The sequence below is a fragment of the Peromyscus leucopus genome, chromosome 7, assembly GCF_004664715.2.
Source record: "Peromyscus leucopus breed LL Stock chromosome 7, UCI_PerLeu_2.1, whole genome shotgun sequence".
Taxonomy (NCBI): Eukaryota; Metazoa; Chordata; class Mammalia; order Rodentia; family Cricetidae; genus Peromyscus; species Peromyscus leucopus.
In genome coordinates this window covers 113,166,695-113,192,184 of record NC_051069.1, presented here as the reverse complement: position 1 = coordinate 113,192,184, position 25,490 = coordinate 113,166,695, and the positions used below count along the sequence as shown (strand labels likewise).

General features: G+C 43.9%; 1 protein-coding gene across 6 annotated transcripts in view; it reads left to right on the top strand.

The window, feature by feature from the left end:
* The window catches only part of Ogdh (oxoglutarate dehydrogenase), an 82,269-nt gene that overhangs the window by 697 nt on the left and 56,082 nt on the right, over positions 1-25,490 (top strand). For 5 of the 6 annotated variants that reach the window (XM_028870570.2, XM_028870569.2, XM_028870566.2 and 2 more), the window contains exon 2: positions 7,566-7,813. In XM_028870570.2, the coding sequence (XP_028726403.1) occupies positions 7,592-7,813 (222 nt within the window). In that variant the 5' untranslated portion in view covers positions 7,566-7,591. Of the gene's footprint in view, positions 1-22; positions 152-7,565; positions 7,814-25,490 lie in introns of those variants that run through there. The other variant, XM_037208087.1, reaches the window with a different exon arrangement.

The following is a 25,490-nucleotide window of genomic DNA, read 5'->3' as shown; positions in this document are numbered from 1 at the left end:
CAGGCGTGAGTTAGTCCGCCGAGTGCCTGGGAAGCCGGCTACCGCGCCCTCGCTTGAGTTTCCCACCGCGCAGTGCGCCAGTCGCTGAAATGACAAGTTCGGCAGGAGTCCCCACGTGGCGGACCCGAGTGTTAAGACAGGACGCCCGAGGGTAGGGCATAGGGGTGGCGGCAGGGTAAAGGAGCAGGGCGAGGTGTGCAGAAAGGGAATTAGAGGGAATGAGCGAGACAGGGCTAGGTGTTGTGCGCATGCGTAACCCCACTTCCTGACTCGCTCCGCAGGACCAGAAAATGGCGGCGTTACCATTGGAGGGTGGAGTTTTAGACCCTTGACGTCAAAAGGTCACTCGAGGAACACCTCTAGGGGCCCCAGTGGGGGTCAGTGGTGTCAAGCAGTTTTCCCCGGTTGAGGCCTCAAAGGACATGGCAACCGTTTAGATAGGGTGATCGTTAGTCAGAGGTGTTACCTGTATACAGCGAAGCCGATTCTACGGTGCAGCTCAGCCTCTTGACCTCTAAGTAGAAGCAAGGAACTGAAAACAGAAGTAATTCCCCCCCCCCCCCAGATTTTTCTGTGGATTTCGTGACCCTTACAGGCCTGACTTGTGTCTGTGCATCCTGGGCTATGTATGACATTGAACAGAGGACACTGTTGGAGTTCCCTTGTTTGCCTGGTCTTGTAGTCCTGCCCTTGATGTGGCCCCGGGTAGATCACTTAGTAGCTGGCATTAGGATGAGTGAGTGACACTATAATTGTCTTTTTTTTCTATTTTTGTCACTCTGCATCACATATTATGCAGGGTTTTTTTTTTTTTTAATTTAAAAAGTTACATGTATTTATTTGTAGGGGACACATAGGCACGTGACGGCGCTTGTGTAGGCGTCATAGGACAGCTTGGGAGAGTTGTTTTTCTCCTTTCCCCATGTGTGTCCTGGGGATTGAACTTAGGTGGTCAGGTTTGGTGGCACCCATCTGTCTTGCAGGCCCCCTTTTTTCCCTGGCATGTACACATTGAGGTTTGCTTATCTTTTTTGTAGATTGACCTTTTCATTATTCTATGTCTCTCTCCGTCTCTGGTAATTGCCTTTTCTTTGCTCTCTGCTTTATTAGATAATAATAGGGCCATTCTTGGAAATATGTGGGTTCTTAACTTTTTGGTTTTTCGAGACACGGTTTCTCTGTAGCCCTGGCTGCCCTGGAACTCGATTTGTAGACCAGGGTGGCCTGGAACTCACAGAGATCTGCCTGCCTCTGCTTCCCAAGTGCTAGGATTAAAGACGTGCACCACCACCATCTGGCATGAAATATGTGTTTTCAATCTTACATTCAGTGTTACTATCTTTGAAGTAATATTCTTGTAGATAAGCATATACCCACCTGCCTATTGGGCTTCTCCTGCTGTGCTAGGATTTATAGTGATGTGCTAAAAATTTAAGTCTTCCATTTTGCTTATTCTAGTTTGATTTCTCCATGGACTTCCTTTGGGTTACTCTAGCATACATGCAGCCAAGGCTCGCCTTGAACCCATGGTTATCCTCTTGTCTCAGCCTTCTAAATGCTGGGATTTGCAGGCATGCCGCACCGTTCCTGGTGCTGTGTGTGTGTGTGTGTGTGGGTAGGTCAGAGGACAACTTTAGAGAGTCACTTCTCTTTCCCACTGTGTGGATCCTGGAGATCCAATTTGGGTTGTCAGACTTGGCAGCAAGTGCCTTTACCAAAGTGATGATCTTTCTTGGCAGCTCTTGTTGGGTGATTTCAGATTGACAGTTCTGTTCCTTTAGTTTTGGAAACTGTCAGTTTTTCCTGGCCTTCCAGCTTCTGATGAGAAAGAATTATGTTATTTAAATTTTTCTATTCCTTGAGACAAGCTCTCTCACTGAACCTGGAGCTCGACTGACAGTTAGCAGACCCCAGTGGTCCTCCTCTCTGCCTCCCACAGCAGTCTTCTTGTCTCTGCCTCCCATAGCATTGGATTTACAGATGCACATGTTTTTTTAAGTAGGTTCATGCTTGTAGAGCACTCTCAACCACTTAAGCAATCTTCCCAGGCTCTTTCTTTAATTTTGTTTTCTTGGTCATAATGCATTATTGTAATTATTGTAACTATTCACAAGGTTTTCTTTTGTTTTTTCTTTTTGGTTTTTTTTTTTTTTTTTTTTTTTTTTTTTTTTTTTTTTTTTTTTTTGGTTTTTTGAGACAGGGTTTCTCTGTGTAGTTTTGCGCCTTTCCTGGAGCTCACTTGGTAGCCCAGGCTGGCCTCGAACTCACAGAGATCCGCCTGCCTCTGCCTCCCGAGTGCTGGGATTAAAGGCGTGCGCCACCACCGCCCGGCTCTTTTTGGTTTTTTGAGGCAGGGTTTCTCCTTGTAGTTTTGGTGCCTGTCCTGGATCTCGTTCTGTAGACCAGGCTGGCCTCGAACTCACAGAGATCCACCTGTCTCTGCCTCCCGAGTGCTGGGATTAAAGGCATGCGCTACCGCCGCCCGGCAAGGTTTTCATAAGTTTATGATGTGTCTGTAATGTTTGGCTTTAGGGTCTGCTTATCTTCTTGAATCTATGTAGCACGAATCTTGAAGGGTCTTATTAATAAAAACAAACCTGGAGCCAGGTATTGGGGTGAATGCTGAAAGATGAGAGACGGAACAGGCCACAGCTAACCTCACCTGGCCAACTTCTCAGCTGATCCTGTTTTCTCAAACTGGAAGCGTCTGTGTCCTCATCCGAATGGATTTCAGCTGAACTGCTGCTCAAAAGCCTACAAGCTTAACAGGCTATAGTTCCTGTTTTCACCCTTATATATCTTTCTGCTTCCTGCCATCACTTCCTGGGATTAAAGACGTGTGTCACCGTGCCTGGCTGTTTCCAGTGTGGCTTTGAACTCAGAGAGATCCAGACAGATCTCTCTGCCTTTGGAATGCTAGGATTAAAGGTGTGTGTGCCACCATTTTCTGGCCTCTATGTCTATCTAGCGACTGTTCTGTTCTCTGACCCCAGATAAGTTTATTAGGGTGCACAATATATTGGGGAACACAATATCACCACAAATCTGTATGGTTAAGCCTTTTACCAATTTAGGGAATTTTTTTGGTTGTTGTTTTTTTTTTTGAGACAGGGTTTCTCTGTGTAGCCCTGGCTGTTCTAGAAGTCACTTTGTAGACCAGGCTGGCCTTGAACTCATATTGGCCTTCTCCTGAGTGCCCAGATTCAAGGTGTGCATTACTGCACCTGACCCTATCTGGTAGTCTTAACAGCTGCGACATATTGGTGTTAGTGTAAGTTGAGAAGTTATGAGAATTGATCCCATCTATTTACTTATTTTCAAGGTAGGGTCTCACTATGTATCTCTGGTTGGCCCATATCTCATTCATTCATTTTTGAGGCAGGAACTCATAGAGATCTTCTTGCCTCTGCTTCCCAGTGCTAGGATAAAAGGCATGCACCACCATACCTGACTCCTGACTCTTCCATGTCTAATCAAAGTATAGCAGGCTCTTTTTGACTGTCAAATAGCAGAGAATGCTACCTCAAGTCTAAGAAGAACTTATTACTACTGTAGTTATGAGTCCCCCACCCAGTATGAGGAGTGGGCCCTCATTATTGCTAGAATCAGGCCCCCAACTGATTGTTGTTGGAGTAAAGTGGAGAGAAAGCCCCTGATTTGTATTTTGACATCACTGGGGGTGGAACTATGGAGTTTTCTCTGGTGTTTGACTGCAGTAGGGAAATTGTTTGAATTTTTCATCTTGCTGCAACTGTCACTATCCTTTGGCTTAAGAGCACGGGCTTTGTGCCTCCACCTGTTGGGATTTTGCTCTCCAAACAAGATTTCTCTGTGTAACAGCTCTGACTATCCTGGAACTGGTTCTGTAGACCAGGCTGGCCTCAAACTCAGAGAGATCTGCCTGCCTCTGCCTCTTGAGTGCTGGGATTAAAGGCTTGTGCCACCATCACCCGACCACCTGTTGGTATTTCTTAGAGCTTCTCTATTAATTAATCTGGAACATGTGGCAAGAACGGTGCTTGTCAGTGATCTGTCTGTGTCTCTTCAGGTTCCAGGATTCAAAGTTCAAATCAGTTTGCTTTCTTTGTCCACCTTTTGGAGACGTGTTTTAAATTTAACATTTATGTTTGGGGCTGAGTTTAGCAGGAAACAGAAATTCTGTATGTGCTTTAATAAAATGTTGACAGATTATATGCTTTCTAGGAAGATGTCATAATTTTCACTCTTTAAGAACATATCATTGAGACTGGCAGTGGTGGTGCACGCCTTTAATCCCAGCATTTGGGAGGCAGAGGCAGGCGGATATCTGTGAGTTCGAGGCCAGCCTGGTCTACAAACAGTTCCAGGACAGCCAGGACTGTTACACAGAGAAACCCTGTCTCGAAAAACCGAAGGGAAAAAAAAAGAACATATTATTGTTCTCTTTGAGATAGGGTCTAAGTAACTTAGGCTGACCTGGAAATCTAGATGCACCTCCCTTGGCCTCCAGAATGCTGGGGTTACAGGTGTGTGTCATAATGCAACACCTCTTAAAAATGCCTCACTTCTGCCCTCACCAGTCTGCCTACTTAGACCTCTGCACTCTTGGGCACCTCTGGTGCTGCAGAGCCACAGCTAGAGAAAGAGCATAGCAGTCTTCAGAAACTGCTCAGTGGTCTGACGAGAGCCTGCATGCAGTTAGATGTGCTAAGCAGGCTGGTGTGCCAAATAATGGAGAGACACTACTACTGTTTCACAAGTTAGAGTAATTGCCATACCAAGGTGGCTGATGTTTACTTATCTTGGGACCTTGCATTCCTCAGACATCTCTGATGGCTTCTTATAAGTTATAATTGTAAGTTGGCCTACTTGTAAGTTATAATTATTTTTTTTTAATTTTTATTTTTTTCCGGAGCTGAGGACCGAACCCAGGACCTTGTGCTTGCTAGACAAGTGCTCTACCACTGAGCTAAATCCCCAACCCCAAGTTATAATTCTTTAGTCATAGAAATACTTGAGGCTTACAAAGTGCTTTAATGTTTGTAGTATAATTACAAAAAGAAATGAGAGAGACAAGAGTAATTATGGTCTCTGCTCTTTGGTTCAAAGATACTGAACAGTCAGGTCTAGTGTGTAATGCTTACATGGCAAGTGGGTGTCATTGATACCTGTGCCACTGATAAAGTGCTTACTGTGCAGGCTTGAGGACTTGGGTGTGGTAGTACATGCTGGTAATACTAGGACTGGGGAGGCAGAAGTGGGTGGATCCCTGGGGCTCCCGGCCAGCAAGCCTAGTTTATTGGACAAGTTCTAGGAGATTGAGCCACCTTGTCTCCAGAAAGGAAGGTAGCACTTGAGGAATGACACCAGAGATTGACCTTGGACCTACCTATATGTATATATTATATTGACTATATATCAAACAGATACTATATGTCTATGTGTGTCTTAATATTTAGAGGTTTCTGCCTCAGCCTCCAGAGTGCTGGGATACAGGTGTGCATCATTATGCAGCACCTCTTTTTAAAATTTATTTATTTATTTGTGTTTTATGTACATTGGTGTTTTGCCTGTATGTATGTCTGTAACTCCTGTTCCAGGGGTTACAGACGGTTGTGAGCTGTCATATGGGTTCTAGGAATTGAACCTGGGTCCTCTGGAAGAGCAGCCAGTGCACTTAACCATGGCATCTCTCCAGCCCCTATGCAATACCTCTAAAAGTGCCTCTTCCATCCTTACTAGTCTGCCTGCTTATTGATACCTGCTTGAATAGTAGATATCTGTAATTATCTAATTATCACATATATCTAATATTTAAGTATGTCTTTCCTAAGGTCATGAATTTAATACTTAAAAATAATTTTTTCTTGTTTCTGTTCTTTTCATTCATTTTTTTTTTTCTTTACCTAGGTTGATTTCTAGTCCAAGGCCTTGCCTATTCTAGACAAGCACTGTGTCTTTGAGCTTAGGCCGCTGTTTCTTTTTGCATCTTGTTTTTTCAAAATACATAGGTTTCTTCTTTCTCTTTAAAATTTTTCTGTGTGTGTTTATGCCATGTATATGCCTGGTGCCTGTGGAGGCCAGAGAGGATGTCAGATTCCCTGGATCTAGAGTTACAGGTGGCTGTAAGCTGCCCTGTGGGTGTTGGGAATCAAACCTGAGTCTTCTGAAGGAGCTGTAAAAACTTGCTTAATCATTGAGCCAACTCTCCAGCTTCAGTTTTAGCTCGTACAGTTAAGACTTTGATCCATTTTGAATTTTGTATATAGTGTGTAAAGGGTTTCACCTCTTTTTTTTTTTTTTTTTTTTTTGTGGCAGTGGAGTCTCACGTAGACCGAGATGGCCTGGAACTCAGTGAGATCCACCTACCTACTTCTGCCTCCTGATAGTGAGAATAAAGGCATTTACTGCCACTCCTCAGTCGTGTCTTCTTTTTCTTTTTTTAGATTAAAAAAAAAAATTTCTGTATATGTATGTTTTGTCTTCACATATGTGTTCTATGTGCATGCCCAGTGCTGTGGAGGTCAGAAGAGGGCATAAGATCCCCTGGAACTGGAGTTACAGACTGTTTTGTACTGCCATATCAATACTGAGAATCAAGCCTGGGTCCTCTACAAGAGCCACAAGGGAATTGCTGAGCCATCTACAGCCCTACTGTGTTGTTCTTAATGTATTAGGAAGAGACCCTGGAGTTGTGTCCTAATAACCTGCCAACAGTTTTCTTACCACATATGTAAGAGAGAAAACTGAAGGACAGGCTTTGCTAAGCTAATTGGAATGTACATCTCAGTATGAATAACAAAAAGGTATCCTGGTAGAGGCAGGATCTGTTGTGCCATCTGCTGAAGAGCAAATCTATTTTAAAATTTATTTTTATTTTATGTTCATTGGTGTTTTGCTTGCATGTATGTTCATAAGGGTGTTGGGAGTCCCTGGAACTGGAGTTAGAGACAGTTGTGAGCTGCCATGTGGGTGCTGGGAATTGAGCCCAGGTCCTTTGGAAGAGCAGCCAGTGCTCTTAACTGCTGAGCCATCTCTCCAGCCCAGAAGGGCAACTTTTTGATGAGTTATTTTGAGGAGGGTTTGAAGCTCTCTAGTTTTGGTTCTGTTGAAGCAAAGCTTTCTCTAGCATTTTATATTTATTGCTCAAGGGCTAACTTACTTGAGGATAAGCAAAGTCAATTTTCTCTACTTCCCCAGAATACTAAGAGCACAGAGAATACTTGATGATTTCTGGATACATTAGAAAATACCATTTTGCAATTAATGTTAAATCTTAACCAATCCTTGTTGTCATTTCTTAAAGTTGTTTCAGACAGTATGTAAATGTAAAGATCCCAAGTCATAGTAAAGTCTGCAACCCTGTACCTGCCTCCCTTCGGGCTAATCCAGGCATCGTAGGGGATGTGAGTGTGCCAGTTTGACAGTCATGCTCTGTCTTGCTTTCGAGCATGTGACTAGGCACTGAGCAAGTCGTTGGCTCTTGTAAATACCTTTCAAGCTAGAATCTTTTTCCTGAACAGCTGGGCAAGTTTTATGTCCTTAATGTTCTCTTAAAACTTCTCTATTTTTTGTCTTTTAAACAGGTACTTGTGGAAGGCTTCAGGACAAAATGTTTCATTTAAGGACTTGTGCTGCTAAGTTGAGGCCATTGACGGCCTCCCAGACTGTTAAGACATTTTCACAAAACAAACCAGCAGCAATTAGGACGTTTCAACAGATTCGGTGCTATTCTGCACCTGTAGCTGCTGAACCATTTCTTAGTGGGACTAGTTCGAACTATGTGGAGGAAATGTACTGTGCCTGGTTGGAGAATCCCAAAAGTGTACATAAGGTAAGGCTCACAGGGTAGTTCCTGTGCTGTATATGTTGTCAGGTGCTCACTGACTGCCAGGTAAGTGAGTGTATCCAGAAGAGTCAGTGGGCAGGCAGGCAACTGGACCCTGGCTCCATCTACCATGTCAGCTGCACCAGACTCAGTGTGGCCTCAATGGAAAACAGTCTTCTTGAGGGATTTCCAGCAATAAACTCAATACCCTGAGCACACAAGGAAGCATGTGTAGCCTTCAAGGATATGAGGAAATACAAGTGTGGTCCTGCGAACATGCGAGGAAGCACAAGACTGGCTCTCCGGGATCTCCCCAGCTGTTGCTTTAGAAGGAAGCCTCTGAAGAAGTCTGTGAGAAAGAATGGGACCTCGAGATGCTCTTCCATCCTGACTGCTCTGAGAGAACACATGCATTTGTGACATTTTCAATTCATCATGTGTAATTTCTATCTAAACAGCCGTTTAGATCCTTGTTCTATTTTTCTCTTGGCTTTGATTTCTGTGTATCATCTACATGGGGGCTTTCTTCTTAGACCCTTTTCTTCACTGTTGCCTGAACCCTTTCTGAGGGTGACTTGTTTAGATGATGTGGAGATGTGCTATGTTTTATTGGAGAATCCCAAAACTATGACAATATATCCACCTTCCCTGGCTAGCCCAGGCATCTTAGTAGTGTCAGAATTGGTTTGCTGCTCTGTTTGTGGCCAATGACTATTATAGGTTTCTACGGTCATTTCTTAGTTTTTGGATAAGGAAGCCAGCCTGATGCAGTGGTTGCAGTGTGGTATGATGGTAAGAGTTTGTATTCCACAGCTTCTCATCTGTATGTCTTTGGGAGAATGAAAGGAAGTGGCACAGCCATGATGTTTACCGTCTTCATGGAGGCCAAGTTCAGCCAAGATGTTACCTTTACTGTGAATTGGGCCTGTTTGCACTATTGAATCACAGAGTTGTAGCCGAAGTTTTCTTATGTTCCGGCCTGCCGGTGGTCAGAACAAATCTCTCCAACTCATGTCTCCCAAGTAAACACACAGAGGCTTATATTAATTATAACTGCTCGGCCACTAGCTCAGGCTAACTATTGACTAGCTCTTACACTTGAATTAACCCATAATTCTTATTTATGTTTAGCTACGTGGCTTGGTACCTTTTCTCAGTTCTTCCTTCACATCTTGCTTCTGCTGTGTCTGGCTGGCGACTCCTGACTCAGCCTTCCTCTTCCCAGAATTCTCCTTGTCTGTTTATCCCACCTATACTTTCTGCCTGGCTACTGGCCAATCAGCTTTTTATTTATCAACCAAAGGAAGCAACACATTTACAGCATGCAGAGCACAATCACCCATCACAGAGTCACCTCACAAGAAGGCATCCTGTGCCCATTGACTTGTGACTAAGTTGTTTGTTTTGTTTTAACTTCGGGGGTTTATTGTGCAGGAGGGAGGGCTGGCCACACTTTTGCCTGCTCACCCCCAAACCACCCCCATCCCTGGATGAATATCATGAACTAGCCAAATATCAAACAGCCCCACCCCATGCCACCCATACACCTCTCATATGTACACACCTCATCCTCACTCCTTTTATTTTCCATATGTTGGTAGTGATGGTTCCCCTGGTGGGTCTGAATCAGCAGACTCACTTAACCTGAGCCCTCCCCAAACCTGCTGCTTCTGATTCTGACCACCTGTGGTCCTGGACGCCTTGCAGATGACTTTCCTATACATATGGCATTTGAGCGTACTAACAGCCTTCTTTAAGGAGAAAAGTAGTGTTGAAGGTACTGGCAGCTTTCCTGGTGGCAAACCTGATAGGGACCATAGTCAAGGATGCTTCATTTACTGTACGAATTATGGCAGCAAAAAAAAAAAACAAAACCCACAACTTTTTTTTTTCTTTTCCTTTTTCTTTTTTAGAACAAGGTTTCTCTGTGTAACAGCCCTAGCTCTTGTAGACCAGGCTGGCTTCAAACTCACAGAGCTCTGCCTGCCTCTGCCTCCTGAGTGCTGGGATTCAAGGAATGTGCCACCACACCCAGCTTCATCCCCAAACTTTTAAAATGTTACTGCTCTTAGATTCCTGGCAACCTTCTTCATTATCTCCTTGTGGACTTCGAAGAGAATATTAACCAGGGAATCTCTAAGCTTTCTTTCTAAAACACGGCATCATTTACAAAGTTTACCTCTGCACTGCTAGTAAAAATCATACTGGGAGCCGGGTGGTGGTGGTGGTGGTGGTGGTGGTGGTGGTGGTGGTGCAGCACACCTTTAATCCCAGCACTCGGGAGGCAGAGGCAGGTGGATCTCTGTGAGTTCGAGGCCAGCTTGGACTACCAAGTGAGTTCCAGGAAAGGCGCAAAGCTACACAGAGAAACCCTGTCTCAAAAAAAAAAAAAGATCATACTGGGATTTATTGCTAAGCAAACTTAATTTTTCCCTTTTTAAAATGTCTTTTCTACGTATCTTCACTGTCTTGACTTTTTTTTTAATACAATGTCTTGATTGTTGTTTAGATTTTCTGTACCTTTCTTGGCACCTTGAGTTACTCTGGGCTTAGGTTCACTATCCAAAATTTCAAACACCTAACATCTGAATCACCAGAGATTCCTTTCTCTTCCTGAATCTGTGCTAAGATTTCCACACCCTTCTTCATTGTTTTCTTCTCTGAGACTAGGAGATCTAACTGTGCCCTCCGGATCTCAGGCATGTTCTTTTCCCACTGAATTTACACCTAGTTACTGATTTCTTACCTCTAGCATCTGAGTTCTGCGTGTGGATTAAATTTTATCTTTACGTATTGGTGACACTGAGAATGGACTTGTTCCTGTGATAGCTGAGTCACCATAGTGTTATTTGACAATAAGGCTACTTGCTCAGTACTTCCCCGTTGCTATGGCAACCTGGGAGTCCTGTTACTCCAGGTGAGATGTGGTTTCTTGTCAGAAATCTCTAGTGTGTGTCTAGTATATAAGCACAATGCCTAGAAATAAGTACATTCTGAAAATTGCCCATATGTTGGATTACGTAGGACACTGGAGATTTCTGGTAACAGTAGTGTGAACTGTCTGGAGTAACATAGCCCAGAGGTATCAGAGTCAGAAGTTCATCTAATATTAGAACTTAAGTTGTGATTTGATCTAAACAGCAGCACCTTGAATGTGAACAGTGAAGAATACCTGCACTCGGGGCTGTGTGGTCTGTGGGTGACCACGGTGTTGCCACCAGACCAGCACTGGGCTATGGCATAGCTGTTTGTATACAATCCCTCCATCCATCCCTTTGTTCCTGCTCTCCTCTCTTGTTCATTCCTTCTCTTCTTTTCTTTTTCTCCCTTTCCTTCCCTTTCTTTTTCATTTCTCTTTCCTTTTCCCATCCTCTCCCCTTTCTTTCATTTCCACTCCTTTTTCCTTATATCTCCTTTTTTCTTTTTCTTTTTTCCCCTGTCTCCTTTCCTTTTCTTCTGGAGATATAAATCTAGGATCTTGGCAAAAAGCCTACATGGGTGATTTGGTTTTGTGTTTACACTTGATCTTAGCCAAAAGTCCGAGAAGCGATTGGTTTTGTGTTTAAAGCCAAGGTTTGGCCACATAGTTCAGGCTAACCTGAAATGTTAGGTTGTTCAGGGTGTCTTTGAACTCTGGATCCTCTTGCTTTTACTTTTCTAGTCCTGAGCTTGTAGGGTATACACTGCCATGCCATAGCTACTGAAGGGAGGAGATTTTTGTGGGGCATGATGGCTTTGTGGTCCCTAGGCAGATGAATCAATAGCTAGTTATCCTTGAAAAAGTTTTTTTTTTCCCCTTTTCCCCACATGGTTATGGTTATTAGAGAAAGCAACATGTGATGATTAGGGTGAGAGGGTGTTGAAGAAAGTTGGCCAGGATACCTATCCCTTAAGGTGGGGCAAGAATACTCAGCCACCATCTGCTTGAGCCAGAAAGGTCTCCATAAAGATTGCTGGTGGTGAGATTAGAGTCTTAGTGTCAATATGAGCTTATCTTGGAGAAGCTGTTGGGAGGAGGAATGGTATACACAAGATATTTTGTTCTTCAATTGAAGATGTGTGTAGATTGAAGGTCCTTGGGGCAGAGTTTATGCCTGTATATGTTTCCAGGGGTCTGTGGGTTACCCTTACAGTTAGGCATTGCTCTGTTCCTTCTACCTGTAGAGGGAGGGAGCAGGAAGGCTGATTGAAGGGCTGGGTCTTCTAGAAATCCTGCTTGTAGTCTGACAGCACTTTGATCTCTCTCCTGCCTTCTTCACAGCTAGGTAGTTCTCTTCAAATTGTATTATGCACACACGGTGCATAATACATATACATCTTTTTGAGGGAGATGACCCATAGTTTAAGTCAGATTTCCAAAGGTACCTATGACCCACAGAATGTTAGGATCTGTAACCTTAGAAATACTTCATTTTATTAAAAATGCTTTGAGGACTGGGGAGATGACCCAGTGGGTGAAGTGCTTGGTGTACAAGCATGAGGACCTAAGTTCAGACCCCCCCCCCAGCACCCACATAAAAAGTCAGATGTGGCAGCATGCACCTATAATTCCAGTGCTGGGGATGGGATCAGAGGATCCTGGGGGCTTGCCTGGTCAGCCAGTTTAACCACACTGGTAAATTCCAAGTCTAGTGGATTAAGACCATCTTAAAAAATAACATAGAAAGTATAGAGGAAGATATCCTATGTCAACTTCTAACCTCTGCATACACATGTTCATGAAGACCATGCACGCACGCACGCACGCACGCACACAAGAACACTTGGAGTGTAGCTCAGTTGGTAAAGTGCTTGCCTATCACTTTGTAGTCTGGTGGCAAATGACAATAGTGTATACTTGGGAGGTAGTGTCAAGAAGGTCAGAATTTCAAGGTCATCTTTGGCTGCTAGGTTGGGATACATGAAACAACTGTCTTTTTGTTTTTTGTTTTTTTTTTTTTGGTTTTTTTTTTTCTCTAGACAGAGTCTCATTTTGTAGGTCTGGGTGTCCTGGAACTTACTATGTAGACCAGGCTGGCCTTGAACTCACAGAGATCCTCCCGCCTCTGCTGGGATTAAAGGCATGCACCACCACCACTGCCTAGCCACATTTCTGTTTTCTGTTTTTTGTTTTTGTTTAAGATTTATTTATTACATATACAGTGTTCTGCCTGCATGTATCCCTGCAGGCCAGGAGAGGGCACAAGATCTCGTTACAGGTGGTTGTGAACCACCAAGTGGTTGCTGGGATTTGAACTCAGGACCTCTGGAAGAACAACCAGTGCTCCTAACCTTTGAGCCATCTCTCCAGCCCCACATTTCTATTTTAAAAACAGTCAAAACTAGCCAAGCATGATGGCACACGTGTGTGATTTCAGTAGTCTTTGTTAATGTTTAACAGAAGCAGGGAGTTGAGGACTGCTGAGCCCCTGTCAATCTTGAAACTGGTCTTGTTTTATTCAGTAGAGATAGTACCCAAGCTCCAGGTATAGTATAGTGTCTAGTTCTTTCTGGTGCAGCTACCAGGTTCTGGCCTGGCTTGAGATAAATCGAGGTTTGGGATAGAAGGAGCTGGTCCTTCTTCCCCGTAGTGCTCCAGCACCTATCTTGAAGATGCTGATCATTGGTCCTGCTTCCATTTTCTGCCTGCCTGGCCAGTGAACTTTCCCACAGCTCAGGAATTGCAGTACTCTACCCCTTTTCCTGTCTTGCTTGACATCTCTCCACTTCCCTAAGCCTGCCTTCTTTCTGATTTGTTAATTGATATCTCTCTCTCTCTCTCTCTCTCTCTCTCTGTTTTTTCTTTCTCTCAAGACGAGATTTCTCTGTACCAGCTCTGGCTGTCCTGGAACTTGCTTTGTAGACCAGGCTGGCCTCAAACTCACATAGATCCGCCTACCTCTGCCTCCCAAGTGCTGGGATTAAAGGTGTGTGCCATCACCACCCATCTTGATACCCGTTTTTTATTTGCTGTTTTCTTGTGTCTTTTGCTTGTCCATTCCTAAAGTATAGGAAGAACTGTGGTTCCAGGTGGCTGCCGCTGGAGTGAGGGACTCTGCATTCAGAAACTAGGTGGAGGGCTATCACTTTCATTTGGCCTTGTTGTCCTTTCAGGCCTACACTTCCTTCCATGCTCATAAAACAAAATTTTCTTATTTTCTGTGAGTGAACCAGTCAGGAGAGGAAAGATACAAGTCTAGTCTACATTCATCTTTTCACTCCATGGTAGTGACAACTGCTTTGACTGCATTTAGAAAAATAGGACCATTTCTATCCATTTACCCATTTCTGTGCTGCCTTGGGGTTCTCAGGGCCAGGACCTATGGGTTAGTTCTGTAGTCACTGTGTTTATTATGCATGGTATGGGGGCTTCCTGCTGTGCTCTTCTGAAAGGGAGAGCAGCTATGCTGCACAGTATGCAGGGCACTACTTTGGTGCTGTTTTAGAGGTTAATTAATATTTTTAGACAGGGTTTCATTATATAGCCCCAGTTGACCTGGAACTGGCTATATAAAGCAAGCTGGTCTCAAACACATAGAGAGCAGCCTACTTCTGTATATGTGTGGGTCAGAGGTCAATGTTGGGGTCTTCCTCTGTTGCTGCCCACCTTATGTTTTGAAAGAGGGTCTCAAACTAAATTCAGAGCTTACTGATGGTACAGACTGGCTGACTAGTGAACTCTGGGTGTGCCTGTCTCAAGCCCACTCCCTCCCAGTTCAGAGATTCTAGGCATGTGCCACTACACCCAGCTTTTAAGTGGGTACTGGGGATCTGAACCCAAGACTTCATGTTTGCATGGCAAGCATTTTACCTGCTAAGCCATCTTGCTGACCCCTGAAGATTTTTTATTTTCTTTATTTATGATTTATTTTTATTTACAAGGTGCTGGGAATTGACTAAGTATGCATTCTGCTACTGAGGTCCATGCTCTTCCCCTTCATTTTGCAGGGTTAAAGATTTAGCCTTGTACTTTATGTATATAGGCAAGCACTGTGCCACTGAGCTCTTTCCCTAGCTCCCAGTCTCAGTTTATTTTTTTACCTATATTACTCTTGTGTGTCTGTATATGTACACATGTACATGTGGGGATACATGTGGAAGTTGGAAGTGGGCCCATGTGTTGTCCTCAGGAGCCATCTACTTTGTGTTTTGAGATAGGGTTTCTTACTGTCCTAGCTGAGGCTCATTAAGCAGGCTGGGCTGGGGCCAGTGAGCCCCAGGTATTCTCCTGTCTCTCCAATGCTGGGACTGTAAGTGGATGCCACTATGCCTGTTTTTTTTTTTTGTTGTTGTTAGTTAATTAATTAATTACTTTGTTTATTTATTTATTGTTTTTCCAGACAGGGTTTCTCTGTGTAGTTTTGGTGCCTGTCCTGGATCTCCATCTGTAGACCAGGCTGGCCTCGAACTCAAAGAGATCCACCTGGCTCTGCCTCCGGAGTGCTGGGATTAAAGGCGTATGCCACCACCACTTGGCTTAATTTATTTTTTTTTTAATTCGTTTTTTACATGCCAACCACAGTTCTCCCTCTCTCCCCTCCTCCCATCCCTCCTACTTTCCTCCAACCCACCCCCACCTCCCCCAGCTGACCCCTACCCCCTCAGAATGAGGAGTCAACAGTGCCTGGCATGTTTCAGTTGGGGCAGGACCAAGCTTACCCACCCCCACCCTACCCCTTGGTTATTTTTTTGTTGGTTTTTTTTTTTTGGTTTTTTTTTTTTTTTTTTTGGTTTTTCGAGACAGGGTTTCTCTGTGTAGCTTTGCACCTTTCCTGGAACTCACTTGGTAGCCCAGGCTGGCCTCGAACTCACAGAGATCCGCCTGCCTCTGCCTCCCGAGTGCTGGGATTAAAGGCGTGCGCCACCACCGCCCGGCTTGGTTTTTTTTTTTTTTTTTTTTTTTATGTGGTGTATAGGAATCAAATGTCCCTCCCCTTTGGTTATTTTTTTTTGTTGGTTTGGGGTTTTTTTTTTTTTTTTGTATGGTATATAGGAATCAAATGTCCCCCTCCCTTGGTTAATTTTTTTGTTGGTTTGGTTTAGTTTTTGTGTGGGATATAGGAATTAATTTTAAGTCCTCATGCTTGCATGATAACCATTTTACTGACTGAGCTGTCTTCTCAGCTCTATTTTAATCTTACTTGTAGTTAATCTTGAATGATTATGAAAATAATACATATTTAAAAATAATACATATTCCAGCAATCAAGACTGTAAGTTGCCTTTCAATGATCTGCAACTTCTGTCAGGAATGGTTTCAGCAATTGCAACTTGAGCACAATATTGTACTTCTAGTGGTTGCATTTGTGGTTCAGCTAGGGACATGCATTAACTCCTTGAAAGGAGAGGGAGTTAGAAAGCAGCCTCTTCCCCTATCTCCTTTGTCAGTTTGCAGATCATGACAGCTTTGTTGGTGTGAGAACTGTGTACTGAATGGTATATGTTTACTAGCAATTCGTGTGAGTTGGCTCTGGTAACTGGAGAGAGACCACTTGAACTTCTGAAAGGAAGTGCAGGTTCCTCTGAGCTGTGAGAGATGGAGGGCAGGGTTGGAGGAGGGGGACAAAGTGAAGGGACTTAGCAAGGGTGTATAACCTCAGCAAGTGACAGGTGTTGGGAGGAAAGGTCAAGATAATGTTTAGGTTCTTAAGCAATCTAAAAGAGTTCCAAGGTTAAGTGCTTGCTTATTTTTTATTTTGTTAGGTGCCATGAGTGTGTGAACCCTCTTCAGTAGGAGAGTGAGGATGGCCTTGAGAATTACCTCAGGCCAAGTGGGAAGGGAGAGACTACCCTGAGGATCACTGCATTCTTTATGAAACATTGTTTTGTTCGTTGTTTTTTCAAGACAGGGTTTCTCTGTGTAGCCCTAGGTGTCCTGGAACTAGCTCTAGACCAGGCTGGTCTCTAACTCACAGAGATCTGCCTGCCTTTGCCTCCCTACTGATGAGATTAAAGGCGTTCACCACCACCACCAAGCTTCATGAAACATTTTTATTGATTGTCTCCCTGTACTATATTTTAAAGCAAAAACAAAAAATCAGAATCTAAGGGAGAAACCAAAATAAATCTTAAGGGGAACGTAAGCACCAAGGATGAAAAGAATTGAATTGCTTAGGGGCAGTATATCCATGAGCAGCCAGAATGTCCTCCTTTTCCATGTGAGAAAATAAAAGAGCTGAGTTTGTAAGTCCAAGAAGTAGTTCATTTTCTCTACATGGCATGGGTACTAGGAGAGGTTTTCTAAGGAACCAATGCCAGTGTTTAGAAAATAGAAGTTATCACATTGTAGAGACAGCATGTTCAATCTTAAGGCTTCCTCCCTCCATTCAAGGCTATCTTGCAGGTCTTAGGCTCTTGGGACTCTTGCTTAACTCGTGTGTTTATATTGTGAGGTGAGAAGGTGGTGACTTGAAGCCTTAGCATTCTACAAGAAGTCTTGGAGCAGCTGCTTTACCCAGCTAGCCTAGGGCTCCCTCTCAGAAAGGCCCAGTCACTACTGTGGAGGACAAAATTGGTTGATATTTATCCAGGTGGGCCCCAGCCAGAGCAACACAAGTGACCCCAGATAACCAATCTTCAGCTGGTCTCTCATGAGTTGTGTCATGTGCAGATCTGGGCAGAGGTAAGTGCTCTCCTTTCCTACGCAATGTCCTGAGTCTGCTTAAGAGAAGAGTCACGGGGTATGTTGGCTGAAGTACTTTCATGTGGGAAAAGCTTACTTCCCAAGAGCATTGGCATAACAAACCATTCCCAAACTGCATCTTAAAGTGGTAACGGTGTGATGTTTCTCTTGACTCAATCAGCTGGAGGCCCCTAGTGACCTATGCAGCCAAGACTACTCTAAGCAGAGTCTATGAAGGCCTTAGTCATAGCTGGCAGTAGTTACTGGCCTGCTTCTCAGACGCTGCAGTCTTAGTTTTAGGGAACTTCCAGTGATAAGGAGTGAGTGGCTGCAGAGTTCTTGCCTTCAAGGGTTGAAAGACAGACGCTACCCTGAGAGATGGAGAGGCAGGGCATGTGTATGGATGGAAGACCATATAGGACTGACTGGCTAGCCTCCAGCCTGTTTGACTGATCTGATAGTATGTCTACCTGTGCAGCATGCCTTATATTTACAGTACATTCCCTAGGTCAGTGCTAAGGGAGCTATTCTTTGTTAGTCTTAGGTATTTATCACAATTTAATTCACATACGTAGGTAGAAAGTTTCAACAGCATTGTTGTAATAAAGCATACATTCATTTAGTGTTTTTACTGACATCTAATAGTGATTACCCTAGTTTTTTGTTAGTTTCTTTGGATTTTTTACCTGCTAGGTAATGATATGTTGCTATTATTTACAGGCTGCCAGCCTCAAGAGTAGTGGGATTATAGGCATGCTCCCATCAGGTCTCTAGTTTTAACTGGCTTGTAGTATCAGCAAGCATGGATCACAGTGTACCTGAGGTTTTGTCTCAGATGGGGTGGTGCTGGGCAGTGGTCCTGTCTTGCTGGAAGAGACTTCCTACCTAGGGATTGTCTGAGTGTATAAAAGTGTCTGAAATTCAGCTCTCCCTCTTTTTTTTTTTTAAGATTATTTGTTTTTATTTTTATTTTTTTTAATGCCGAATGTTGTTTATTGAAGAAGGGAAGAGGTTTTAAATACAGGCTTACAGCACAATGGGAGAACACTGGAGGGCAGAAGTTCGTTACCGATGTTTTACAGTCTTGCATCTAAGCTGTTAACGCCCAGGATACACAGACAAGGAACTTCACTTAAGTGTTCATGAGGGTGGAACCTGGCAGGGAATTAGCATAGGGAGGATATCAAGGTCAAGGTCAACAAGCAAGGCAAAAGTTACCCAAAACGGGGCCAGGGCCCTACAGGTCCCCCTTTTACTAATAAATGAGCTTCTGACTTGGGTTGCATGGGATGTCAGCAGGTCATTGTAGCTTGAGTTTTTCTGCCTTGCCCACAGTCAGGACAAATCTCTGTCACCCGCCAGTCCCACAGCCGCTCAGACCCAACCAAGTAAACACAGAGACTTATATTGCTTTCAAACTGTATGGCCGTGGCAGGCTTCTTATTAACTATTCTTATATCTTAAATTAATTCATTTCCATAAATCTATATCTTAAAGTAATCCATTTCTACAAATCTATACCTCGCCACATGGCTGGTGGCTTATCGGTGTCTTCACATGCTACTGGTCATGGCGGCGGCTGCAGCGTCTCCTTCTGCCTTTCTGTCCTTTTATTTCTCCTCTCTGTTAGTCCCGCCTATCCTTCCTGCCTAGCCACAGCCGATCAGGTTTTATTTATTAACCAATCAGAACAACTTGACATACAGACCATCCCCCAGCACAGCCAAGTGCAGACCATCTCAAACACCTGCACTCAGGCCCATGGTCCTAATCATCCTCTATACGGATCTGCTGGGCAACGCCACAAAGAACCCAAGAGGGGCTCCCACAGGACATACATTAACATCCCACAGCAGGTCATCTTACCCGTCATGGAGATGCCTGCCCAGGACACACAGGCTCTCTGTCTTAGGTTGGTGAGCGCCCCCCAGGAATTACCTGTCTCTGAATACTCATTATCATACAGGCTCAGTTGTGTGTGAGCTGCAGAGTTAACTGCTGCCAAAGATCTCAAAGTGGTGCTGGGCTTGCAATCTGTGTGTTCGACACAGAAAAGACCAACAGAAGTCCTAAGCCATCCATAGCCAGTAGGCTAAAGGCAACTGCACCTCTTCCTCTTGAATCTCTTTTGGTTTTTCAAGACAGGGTTTCTCTGTCTAACAGCCCTGACTATCTGTAATTCACTATGTAGACCAGGCTGGCCTCAAACTCACAGAGATCCACCTGCCTCTGTCTCCTGAGTGTTGGAATTACCCTCTTGAATTCTTTTAAACATTTGTATTTAGTCTTTACTCTGGCTACTCTCACATTGGGTCTGAGACCTGTTCACACAAGGTAGTCACACATTCATATTTGAAATTATTCCCAGGGTATTTTCTGGAAGAACTCAGAGCCTGTGAATCAGAGCAGATTCATAGGTTTGGAGTAGAGGGGTAGGTAGCATGCAGCCAGCCTTATCTGTGCATGCTTTGGCTAGGACATCAGGGCTTGCTCCTCAAAGTCACACTTACCATCCTGTCAGTAGGTGATAATAGGATACTGGGTGGGTGGGCATTTGATCACTCAGGGAGCATCTGCCTTTTCATTGGCTCAGAAAACATGAAGTCTTTTCACTCATTTCCCTGTAGCTCATGTTGATAACAATAAGTATAATTAGTATTTGAACTTAATAATTAAGGGCATATCTGATAGTGCTGAGCTTCATCAAAAAATTATCAATGGTAGATAGGCCTTTGAGCCTGCCCCACCTATGCCACTGGATTATTGTCACATGTCTTTGGTTAGTCTTTAGCTGGCACCAGTACTAGACTAGTGCTTTTGGTTTTCTATAAATAAAATGGGAGCTCAGATTTCATTTTATTTCAACCATAGTATTAAAATTATGTGCATTTGAAATCCGTTCTGTTTCAAGTCATCTTGGCAGAAAGGTTATAACCTTAAACCCACTTATGGGAAGTTGGCAGGAAGACATGAGCTCCTTTTCTGTAAGCTCCCTCCTCCTGTTAGCATTGGGTGGCAAAGGCTATCTAGTGTCCAGTTAGGTACTGGCTCCCCACAGGATAGTTAAGCAGTGTGCCCCTAAGTATTGTGTCCCAGGACCTGGTTTCAGCACAGCTTCCTAGTCTGGTTCTTCCCATACCATCTTACCTTCCTGGTCTTCAGCATGTGATCTTCCTCCCATCAGCTTCCATGGGTCCCACCTGCTCAAGACTCAGGACCCAAAAATGTCCTGTGAATAAGTGTCCCCTCTTTTCAACATTTGTGTACATTGTACATTTTGTGAATTCACATATTTACTTTTTTTTTTAATCTTCCTGTAGAGTAGAAACTCACTTTAATTTGTCTTCTTGTTCCCAAACCTTACATCATGATTCTTTTTTATTTTATTTTATTTTTTCTATTACCAGCTTGATATGGTACAAATTCTTATCCTAACAGTAAAATGTTTCACTGGAGCTTGCCCAGTGATTGAGTAAAACCAAACTTATTATAAGCCACAGTCATCCTAGGGTCCCCTCTGCTAGGTAGCCTCCCTGGAGCTATGGGTTGCAGTCTGATGGTCCTTTGCTTTATATACCATGTTTGTCCTTCTGGGTTTGAGTTACCTCACTCAGGATGATATTTTCTAGTTCCATCCATTCAGCATGATTCATATCATATAGTGAGCCTTTAATGGATGTTCGTTGAATTGGACTAGAAATGGATTTTTAACATTGTTCTTACATTTATTTATTTTGAGAGTGAGGGTAGGTGCCATGGTATGCATGTGAAAGTCAGAGGACAGCTCTTGGGAGTTGGTTCTTTCCTTCCACCATGGACTCCAGGGATTGAACTCAGGTTGCCAGGCTTGGCAGCAAGTGCCCTTAATCACAGAGCCACATCACTGGCCCCCAAAACGATTGTTGTTGTTTTTGTTTGTTTGTTTGAGACAGGGTTTCTCTGTGTAGCCCTGGGCATCCTGGAACTCAACCTTGTAGACCAGCCTGATCTTGAACTCACAGAGGTCTGCCTGCCTCTGCCTCCCAGTGCTGGGATTAATGGTGTGTACCACCACTGCCTGGCCAGAAACAGGTTTAAAAAAAACTATTTAAAGAAGAAAAAAATGGGTATTTTGAGTTAGTGGGTTGGCTCAGTTAGTAAAGCAGCGACCTGGATTGAATCCCTAACACCCATGAAAATAGGGCCACAGAGGGCAGTACACACCTGTAGTCCCATCACTGGGGAGGTGGAGACGGTAGGATCCCTGGGGCTTTGTAGCAAGTCAGTCTAGCTGCACCAGTGAGCTCAAAGTACAGTGAGAGACCCTGTCTGAAAAAGCTGTGGTAAAGAGCAGTTGTGGAAGATGATACCCCTGGCACCCACATCCTTGTGCACATACACGACCCACAAATTCTTCATATACATAAACATGTATGCACACATGTACAATATACCAAAAAAAGAAAAAAAACCTGTATTTTCTGAGAGTCCCTTAGTAGGTGCAGAGACTGGTGCTTTGGGATAGGCACCTCCTGTACCTGTAGCCCCTCTCTTGTCCAGACCTAATTTTCTTCACAGCTTCCTGCTCCTTGAGTGTCATTTGTAACCTTGCCCACCTACTGTGATATTTTAACCTTTGTCTTTGAGAGTATTGTGAACTTTGTACAGTCTAGTACTAATCTAGGCAAGGAGACAAATATTTTCCTTGTTTATGAAACATGCCAAGTAAGAAGTTGGATGGGTGTGGTGGACCTGGGGACATGAGCAAAGGTCAGCGTGACTCAGAAGTCACAACCACCACCCTTCATCCTCCTGGAGTCAGAGTCCAACTCTGTCTCTGTCTTGTGGACAAGAAACCATTCCTGTTGCAGGAAACTCTGCTGTGAAATCATTTCCCAGTGATCTAGCTGTCAGTTTCTCTGAGAAGAGCCACTGGAGCTGTATTACTTTCATTTTCCTCTTTGGAAACTCAAGAGTACTGGTATGAACCTTTTTTTTTTTTTTTTTTTTTTTTTTTTTTTTTTTTTTTTGGACTTGCTTTAGTACAAGCAGAGTTTCTGTCTTTAGCCAATTAAAAATCACCTGGAGTTTTAAACACAAAAGAAGGTCACAGGGAGCTGGGTGTGTGTCACCGTGCCTACTTTTTAAATGTGTGCTTAGGATTTGAACTCAGTTCCTCACGCTTGTACGTCACTGCACTGAGCCGTGACCTTAGCCTCCCTACTTTATTTTTTTGAGGCAGAGTCTATCACTGAATCTAGAGTCTGCCAATTTGACTCAGTTGGCTGACTGGCAAGCCCCAGGTATGTATGATCTTTACCTCCCCAGCACAGGATTTTAGGTGTACACTGTCATACCTGGCTCAGGCACTCATGCTTATGTGTCAAGCATTTTACTAGTTGAGCTGTATCCCCAGCTCTAGCATTGAACTCACCTTCCTGCTTCCTAGCCTTTTCAGTTGCCTCGAAACCAAGCCCTGCTGCTATACCTGCCCCTTCTCCAGCATGGGTGGTGTCTTTCTGTGTAGCACAAGCTAGGCTTGAATTGTCAGTTCTCCTGCCGTAATCTCCTGAGTGAACCATCGTGCTTGGTTTCAAAAGTTTTGATTTTTACTATGGTGTTTGGATTCTCATCCATAAGTGGTTGTTGCTTACTGGGATTTTACAATGTCATTTTTTGTTTTTTTGTTTTTTGAGACAGGGTTTCTCCGTGTAACAGTCCTAGCTGTCCTGGAACTAGTTCTGTAGACCAGGCTGGCCTCAAACTCACAGAGATCTGCCTGCCTCTGCCTCCTGAGTGCTGGGATTAAATGTGTGCACCACCAGCGCCCGGGTACAATGTCATTTTTTATAGCTCAGGTAAATTCTCAGTTTTAGGTCTTGGTCTTAGGTACTGTTTCTGGGTTCTTAGTGAATTCCATGAGACAGAAGTAGGGATGTGTAGGTGGACTTTTCTTTGCTGCCTGCCAGTCCCCAAATAGCTGACATGGAGACTTAAAATTAATTATAAAAAAAATATATAAAATTTTTTTTAAACTATGAGAGCAACACATTTTCACAATGTTCAGAAGGATTATTCCACAATAGGTATGGTGTATTTTAAGGATTTAAGAGTGTTTGGGAAGCTGGGCTGTGGTGGCACATGCCTTTAATCCCAGCACTTAGGAGGCTGAGGCAGACAGATGTCTGTGTTCCAGGCAGCCTAAGCTACAAAGTAAATTCCTGGCCAGTTGGCCATAGTGAGACCCTATCTAAAAAAACAAAGTGTGGGGACTGGGGTTGTAGCTACAGTTGTTAGACTGCTTTTCTAAGCACAAAGTCCAGCACTGCATAAACCAGGTAAGGTGGCACACAATTGGAGTCCCACTATTCTAGAGGAGTAAAGGCAAGGGATGATGGTGGTGCACCCCTTTAATCCCAGCACTTGGGAGGCAGAGGCAGGCAGATCTCTGTGAGTTCCGGGACAGCTAGGACTGTTTCATAGAGAAACCCTGTCTTGAAAAATCAAAAAAGAAAATAGAAGGTCAAGGTCATCCTCAGCTACATAACAAGTTTAAGAGCAGCCTGAGACACATGAGACCTTGTTAGAAAATACAGGACGAAATCTTGCTTCAGACTTAGTTCAATGGTAGAGAGCCTACTTGGTCTATGAGAGGCCCTGGGTTTGGTTCCCCAGCCCTGAGGAGTGCTATGAAAGTAAAAAGAAGGTGGTTTGGGTTGTGCTGTTCTTCATGGGCTACTTACTGTCAAGGTTATGCTACTCTTCATGCAGCCCTAAGACCATGAGTGTCAGAGTAGGACTAAGTGAGCCAGCTACTAGAGCTAGCTTGGAGTGATACAGATTCTTCTTGTTTTTTGTTTTCAAGACAGGTTTCTCTGTGTAGCTTTGGAGCCTGTCCTGGAACTCACTCTGTAGCCCAGGCTGGCCTCAAACTCACAGAGATCCACCTGCCTCTGCCTCCCGAGTGCTGGGATTAAAGGCATGTGCCACCACCGCCCCGGCAAGATTTATTTATTTATTATATATAGTGTTCTGTCTGCATGTATCCCTGCAGGCCAGAAGAGGGCACCAGATCTCATTACAGATGGTTGTGAGCCACCATGTGGATGCTGGGAATTGAACTCAGGACCTTTGGAAGAGCAAGCAGTGCTCTTAACCTCTGATGGCAGCCCTAGAGTCTTCTTGATGATATAGAGTGAGGAGCTGCTTGTCAGCATGCAGTGCTGGGATGGGATAGGGTGGGATTGTCTCTTGCCCAGTTTGCTGCTACATTGGAGAGACTTCTACTGAAGGCCTGGGTATAGGCCAGGGAGAGCTAGCTAATGATTTCTTGGACTGAGTATTTGAAGATGGACCACTAAACCATGTGGTCCATGGTCATTTCTTCTGGACTGATACTCAATGTGCTGTTATTGATCACTGCTGCTTCTAAAACAAGCACCTATAGCCAAAGTATGCAGTCTTCATTAATGTCTGCCTCCAGAAGGAGGATGGTAAACCAAAGTATGCTGGCATTGCTCATTCCTGATTCCAGATGTAGGGAGCTCCGTTGGGCCTGCTGGAAAGGCTCCATGAAGTCCGAAGCACCTGAAGCTATCCATCGAGTTTTGTGGATAGCCATCTTCTAGACGTCTTGGATAGAAACTGGCAGGGTCTGAGTGGGATGCTAACAGTCTTCTCTTCCATTTTTCCCCACTCAGGTAGAAATATTGCTGTCTCCCACATTAGAGAAAGAGCCATATTGAGTTTTGGTGAAAGCCAAATTGGTAGAGGAAGATTAAGGTTATGGTTTTGAGAAATTTACATCCTGGATGTGTGTTGCAAACACTTGGATAATATCTTTTGAAAAATAAAGTTGTAACTTCTTTTTTGTTTTGTTTTTAGAGATGGGTTTTTCTGTATAGTCTTGGCTGCTCTGGAACTTACTCTGTAGACCTGGCTGACCTCGAACTCTGAGATCTTAAGGGCATGCACTACTACCCCTCAACTCTGTAACCTCTTTTTTCATGTCTCAGACAATCAGCTTATGTCTGAATGTTTCTATAGTAGGTTTCATGGTAGGTACCTGGAAAGAACATCAGATCCGTCTTCCCCAGTGAATGC